The 7,241-nt window shown below is 42.4% G+C and overlaps 1 protein-coding gene across 2 annotated transcripts; it reads left to right on the top strand.

Moving 5' to 3' along the window:
* Positions 1-1,878: 1,878 nt before the first annotated feature.
* Positions 1,879-6,901, top strand: LOC118422501 (tigger transposable element-derived protein 2-like). 2 transcript variants are annotated; one of them, XM_035830122.1, is made up of 3 exons: positions 1,879-4,722; positions 4,899-5,222; positions 5,493-6,901. In XM_035830122.1, the coding sequence occupies exons 1-3, from the start codon at positions 2,803-2,805 to the stop codon at positions 5,502-5,504; spliced, it is 2,256 nt and encodes a 751-aa protein (XP_035686015.1). In that variant the 5' UTR covers positions 1,879-2,802; the 3' UTR covers positions 5,505-6,901. The 2 variants fall into 2 exon arrangements, with proteins under 2 accessions (XP_035686015.1, XP_035686014.1); XM_035830121.1 differs by lacking the exon at positions 5,493-6,901 and having other exon boundaries at positions 1,879-2,323; positions 2,799-4,722; positions 4,899-5,394.
* The last annotated feature ends 340 nt before the right edge of the window (positions 6,902-7,241 follow it).

The following is a 7,241-nucleotide window of genomic DNA, read 5'->3' as shown; positions in this document are numbered from 1 at the left end:
AGAGGTGCATTGCACATATGCTCACAGGGTCCCATTGACACTTTCTTCATAGATCACTTAAAAAATGAGTTATTTTAGGGGTTTTGGCTATTTTTGACTAAAAATGTATATTTTTGGCTCCTATGCCCTTGTATTAAAACCAAATGACCAGAAATTTGGTACATGGGTGCATTTGACATATGACCACAGAACCCTATCAACGCTTTATTCATTGTTTACTCCAAAAATGAGTTATTTTAGGTTTTTTGGCCATTTTTGACTAAAAATGTATATTTTATGCTCCTATGCCCTTGTATAGAAACCAAGTGACCTGAAATTTGGTACAGAGGTGCATTGCACATATGCTCACAGGGTCCCATTGACACTTTCTTCATAGATCACTTCAAAAATTAGTTATTTTGGGGTTTTCAGTCATTTTTGACTAAAAATGTATATTTTTGGCTTCTATGCCCTTGTATGTAAACAAAATAACCAGAAATTTGGTACAAAGGTAAATTGGACATATGACAACAGGACCCCATCAACACTTTCTTCATAGAGCACTTATAAAATGAGTTATTTTGGGATTTTTAGCCATTCTAAACAAAAAAATGTATATTTCTGGCTCCTATGCCCTTATATTGAAACCAAATGACCTAAAATTCGGCATGAAGGTGTGTTAATAAGGACAAGTGCCCACAGTACTTCATTTTCCCTTTGAGCAAACATTACTTCAAATTGTTGAATTTTGGGATTTTTTCAAGGATGAAGATGGATTGCAATATGCTGTATTTGCTCCTAAGCAAATGTCGGCCTTTCTAGCTTTTCCTTTGTCTCTTCTTCTCCTGTCAAATCTTCAAATCCCTTCTACTTTTTCATTTTTTGGCCAAATGAGCTGAAATTTGGCATGGAGGTAGAGATAACAAATACCCCCAGACGTTTTTTTCACTTTTTTGATAGAGGCCTTAGAATTTATGATATTTAGGGTTTTTGGTCATTTTTAGACAAAATATGTATATTTTGGGTCCCTGTGCCCTGGTATTACAAGCTAATGACATGAAATTTGGTACAGAGGTGCATTGGACATATGAGCATAGAAAACCATCAAAACTTTCTTCGTAGATTACTTCAAAAATGAGTTATTTTAGGTTTTTGGCCATTTTTGACTAAAAATGTCTATTTTGGGCTCCTATGCCCTTGTATTAAAACTAAATGACCTGAAAGTTGGTACATAGGTGCATTTGACATATGACCACAGAACCCCATCAATGCTTTTTTCATTGTTTACTCCAAAAATGAGTTATTTTAGGGTTTTTGGCCATTTTTGACTAAAAATGTATATTTTTTGCTCCTATGCCCTTGTATAGAAACCAAATGACCTGAAAGTTGGTACATAGGTGCGTTTGACATATGACCACAGAACCCCATCAACGCTTTTTTCATTGTTTACTCCAAAAATAAGTTATTTTAGGGTTTTTGGCCATTTCTGACTAAAAATGTATATTTTTTGCTCCTATGCCCTTGTAAAGAAACCAAATGACCTGAAATTTGGTACAGAGGTGCATTGAACATATGCTCACAGGACCCCATTGACACTTTCTTCATAGATCACTTCAAAAATGAGTTATTTTGGGATTTTTAGCCATTTTTAACTAAAAAATGTATATTTTTGGCTCCTATGCCCTTATATTGAAACCAAATGACCTAAAATTCGGCATGAAGGTGTGTAGGACAAGTGCCCACAGTACTTCATTTTCCCTTTGAGCAAACATTACTTCAAATTGTTGAATTTTGAGATTTTTTCAAGGATGAAGATGGATTGCAATATGCTGTATTTGCTCCTAAGCAAATGTCGGCCTTTCTAGTTAACATGCATTGGCATAATACCGGTAGTAAGACTTATACCGGTAGATTAAAAATACTGGAACTTAAAGAGATCTACACATGCAACAATAGTTATTTCTGAGGTATGCACACTTCAGACATCTAGGTGTCCAGTACATCATTTATAAAGCATCGATAACGATGCATTCGAAGACGACGAGTTCAAAATCTTTTGGTCCCATATGGGGACATGCCGGCGAGCCGTGGGAAGAACGCATCGTCACGTTGTTCATCGGATCTGCAGATAATGATCTTACGTGGCTCCAGGTCAATTTGATAATTTAAAAAACAGCAAAATAAAGTTACATTTGCTGACCTGCAACTTGTGTCAAAGTGTGATCTATCATCAAGAACCGCTGTATAAACAACCGCATCTGCGGTGTCCAGAAAGAACCATCGCCATATTTATTACCCAGGGTTCTTGGGGTGACGTTTGACCTCGTACTAGCAGACGACAAAGGTTTGTGCTGGTCATTTTTTGTCAAATATTGTAATGTTGTAGGTGAAATTTAGGTAAAAGTTCCGTCAAACTTTTATCCAAAGGCTTCCAGGAACACAAGGAAATACTAGGAATGTGGTATAAGCGGATATATTAAGTATTTTTGTTGCAATTTCTATGTGGACCGCTAGGCCGTGCTTGTCAACAATGACGCAACAATGTTGAGGAAGCTTGACAAATGGGCTTGTTAGGCGACTTGGTGTTGTATCCTATACAATTTTGTCCTCTAAGCACATTATTGATTGCGAATGTGTGCTCAATCAGTGGTATAATCAAATCATTTAATAAAGAAATAACGTTAAACAGCCAATCAGTGCCAAGGTTATCCCGTTTTGGGGATGAAAGGACAGTTACTGTAGTTCAGATTAGACATTTGTTGGAAGAGCATTGTATCCTTCCTCAATAGTTATGCTTGGAAATTTTGATACGATTACAGAATAATGGAAGGTTCCAAAAAGGGGAGAAGAGTCTGGAGTCGTGAAAAAATCGAAGAAGTACTACAAGATATCACTGAAAACAATCTGACACAGAGCAGTGCTTCAAGGAAGTACGGGATACCTCAGACGACAATCAGTGATAAGGTATTGGGAATAAGCTCACTGGACGCAACGCCTGGAAGACCCCCAAGTCTTTCGAAAGAAGAGGAGGACAGCCTCGTTTTCTACATCAAGTATCGGACAGAACGAGGCTTTCCCATCACGAAGAAAACCATCCTGGCCCTGGCTCAAGCCGTTCATGTGCGGTATTGCGAGGAGAATGACGCCGCGCCAAAGATAAGCCTAGAAAGTGGACTCTCTCAAAAGTGGTGGAAAGGGTTCAAGGGGCGGCATGACCTGACCATCCGCAAGCCTGACCCGCTAGACAGAGGCAGAAGGGACGCCATTGACAGGGAAGTCGTGAAGGATTTCTTCACCCTTCTGTCTGAAACCATGGCCAAGAACGGCTTAGATGGGCAGCCGCATCGAGTATACAACGCGGATGAAACCGGATTTGAGTTGGACCCACAACGAAAGAAAGTCGTCTCGTTTGCCAAAATGAATGCTCCAGCAACGTCCGTGAGGAAGGGGACGAGGGATCATATCACCTCTATGGAGTGTGTGGCCGCAAACGGCACAGCATTACCACCAATGATCATATTTTCTAAGAGCTACCCGAGCACCGCGTATAGCCTTGACGGTCCGGACAATGCCGTGTACGCCACAACTCCCTCTGGTTTTATCGAGGCAGACATCTTCCTCTCTTGGCTCGATAAGTGCTTTAACCGCTTCTCTTCTCCAGAGCGACCTGTGCTATTGCTTCTGGACCAACACAGCACTCACGTGACGACTGAGGCGATAGACTTTGCGATCAAAAACGACATAATCCTGATGGGCTTGCCACCTCACAGCAGCCACTTCCTGCAACCGCTGGACGCACAAGGCGGGCCATTCAACAGGATGAAAGACGTCTATGAAGATGTAGTTAACGACGTTACACTTGTCAGGCCTAACTACTTTGTAACAAAGTCGTCTTTCTCAAAGATATATAAGATTGTCCGAGAGAAAACGTTGAGTATGGAGGTGATCAAGACCGGCTTCAGGAAGACGGGTGTGTATCCTGTGGATGAAGATGCAGTAAACGAAAGGTGGCTGGTGTTGAATGAAGTACACACAGAACAACAAGACGGCTGCGAAGCAGAGAGACAGCTTCTGCAGGAGGAAGTGGAAATGTTGGATCTTGCAGAGATAGCATCTCAGGCAAAAGAAGATGAAGAAGCGATCGGTCACGAGGCAGCAGAAAAACAGCTGCTGCCAGAAGAACTGGAAATGCTGGAGCTTGCCGACGAAATGGCACAGTCGACCAACAGAAATCCAGTCAAGAGTACACGTCGGGCAGCAAACGACTCCACTCTTCGTAGGTCAACTTGCCGTGCCTGCGGGGCCAGACTGGATTTGGGGTCAGCGAACCCTTTTGTTCAGGCTGGGGTAGTAGCGCCATATGTGTCAGACCTACTGACCCCCATACCAGAGGCACACACACGACGGGCAAGACGCATCAAACCGAAAGCCCTAGTGTTTGATGAAGAATATGTCGCTACCCTAAAAAGAGAGGCAGATGAGAAGGAAGAGCGAAAGCGCAAAGAGAAGTTGAGGAAGAAAAAGGAGAGAGAGGAGAAGAAGAAGAAGAAAATGGAAGAGTTGGCAAACATGAGAAAAGAGAAGTTGGAGATTAGACAGAAACTGAGAGAAGAGAAGCAGAAAAAGAAGATGGAAGAGCTGGAGAACAAGCGTCAAGAGAGATTGCAGATCAGACAGAAAAGGAGAGAAGAGGCACTGAAAAAGAAGAAGAAGGCGGGTACGGGGAAGAAAACATCTTCACAGGTAACAACAGAAGAGTTGCCTTTTATATGAAAAGAACGTTGATAATTTTGTAATGTTACTAGTAAGCTGCTTAATCGATTATAGAGAAGATCAACATAAGGAAAGTATAAAACCCTTTAAAAAATCTCATGTTTCTAATATTAGATGGATTAAACCTGCCATGTTTAAACTCGTAGGGCCGAGTTGAGAGTGGACTCACAGACATGACCCCAGTTGGCAGCGGACAGCAGACTCCGACCTGCAGTGGACAGCGAACTCCGACCTGCAGTGGACAGCGGACTCCGACCTGCAGTGGACAGCGGACTCCGACCTGTAGTGGACAGGAGACTCCAGTCGGCAGTGGACAGCAGACTTCGAACTGCAGTGGACACCAGGCTCCGGTCGCCAGTGTCAGTGGGCTTCAGACGCCGGGAGACGATGGGCATGGTGGCAACAAGAACAGACCACGTCGTAAAGCACTGGTGCCGTACTGGATGACTGACTTTACCACGGAATCTTGGGTGCGTATTAGCCTCCTTCGCGTACTTCGAGCGGCACTGGCTTTTATTTGTTTGTGCGTGTGTGTTTCCCCGTAAAGTGAACCTAGCCAACATTGAAAATCGCGAACCAGCGCCTTATCCCCATGAAATAAAAGTCAGCCCCGCTCGAAGTCCGCACAGGACGTTAGGTGTGTATCACTTTATGCTGCATAGTTCATACTTTTCCGTTACCAGTGCTATCTTACATCGGTATTACAACGAAACTAACGTCTGGTTTGCGTCCATTTTCAGGAAGATGACTGAACGCAGAGGTACCCGGCGTGTAGTGCCACAGTTGCAGCCTTGTCGTCAGTCTCAACGAGTTTGAGAGCAATCGTCGTGTGCATTGTTACGAAGTGAAGTCGATGTGTATAATGTATAATGTATACATACACCCCCTTCAACACTTACTATGACTTACGTTATCACCAGAAAAGGTACAGAGATACAGTGGACAGACGTCCTTGCACATTACGACTATAATGTAAGAGTCATTGCGTTAAATGGTATGACCATTCAAGACTTGTTCTGCTGGCGTTCTGTCACCTCTTCGGTTAGGAGGTACGTTCATTCACGTTTGGTGATGGGAATGCATATGAGAATATTTCTGTTTGATGTTCATGCACTGAAAGCCAGATGTATGCATGACGTACAATTACTTATGTTTAGCTCATTGCAAGAAATGACTCTATCTGTGCGATACATTTCGAGCATTCAATCTAATTCGATTCGATTCTAATTTAGGTGAATTGCGATATTCCGTTAGAGACAGTTCCAAGTGTTACCTTTACTATTGAAACATGACAACAAGTGGCTTGTTAGATTACTAGCATCTTTAATGAAGAATGTAATAACAGATATAACTACTCCGCTACTCCGCTACTCCGCTGCCGCTCCGCTACTCCGCTACTCCACCTCCATCTTCAAAACGGGGTAACCTCGCTTGACGTAGCCCTCCTTCAAGGTGACACGCAGACGGTCAGGCTTCCCGCCGCAAAGCTCCAGGACATCCTTCTTTAACTTCTCGGGCACCCATCCCACTTGCACCCAGGAGCCCCCCATCTTCGCATAGGTCATGATTCCCGCGCACGGAGCCCCAGGACGGTGCCACATCTCCATCTTCAGCGCAGGACTACTTGACTCGATCAGCTGTGTAGCATTAGCTGAATAATGGTACGTCTGGAGTGTGAGATGCTGTAAACCAAAATGAATAAAGTTGAATACTATTTTGATCGTCAATACCGAGTACATGTCATATTTGTATCTCGTTCTTAGGAAAGAGGAGACTGTCGAATTATTATGAAAAGCCTAAGCTAACAGCGTTACATTTTGATGATAGTAATTAAAGGAACTTTGGTTTTCTTAATGCTTAACTTCTAAAGTGATAAGCAGAAAAGATACTTACCATCCTGTCAGGTCCTTGGCTGTGTTGAAATGTAACGTTTGATGTCAAAGTTTTCTGTCACGATCTCGATAGAAATGGCGGGAGACGTAGCTGGACTATACCATTGCCAATTGCAATTCCTACGCTATACTTTTCGTATTTATTTTCCAAGAACTTAGTTAAATAATAAAAAAATTCTTCAATAACAACAGTATCCATTGAATTTTATTATGTGTTACAACCGAAATTAGACGTGCCTTCATATCATCGACGCTATGTCGTAAACGCCCCCCCCCCGTTCTTAAATGGAGACATGCAGAGCTGCAACATGTGCTGTGGTAGTGACGATACCACTTTCCAACAAGGGGGGAATTCAATGAAGAGTGTTATAGAAATATCTTGATAGCATACGTAATATAAATATACTTCGGTTATTAGAAACTTTATTGCAGACAATGTTACTTATTTAAAAACACTGCCACTTAGCCGCAGTTTAATATTACGTCACCCAACCTTGCACCCCTTCGCGGAAAGTGTTACAAGAAACTTTACGACGATACCAAAATGTCGTCGTGTGGGTGGAGCAAATCAACATTGTAGCAAACTGTCATAAAAAA

This window comes from Branchiostoma floridae, chromosome 9 (genome assembly GCF_000003815.2).
Source record: "Branchiostoma floridae strain S238N-H82 chromosome 9, Bfl_VNyyK, whole genome shotgun sequence".
Taxonomy (NCBI): Eukaryota; Metazoa; Chordata; class Leptocardii; order Amphioxiformes; family Branchiostomatidae; genus Branchiostoma; species Branchiostoma floridae.
The sequence above is the reverse complement of the archived record's forward strand: the minus strand, read 5'-3'. Positions and strand labels throughout refer to the sequence as shown.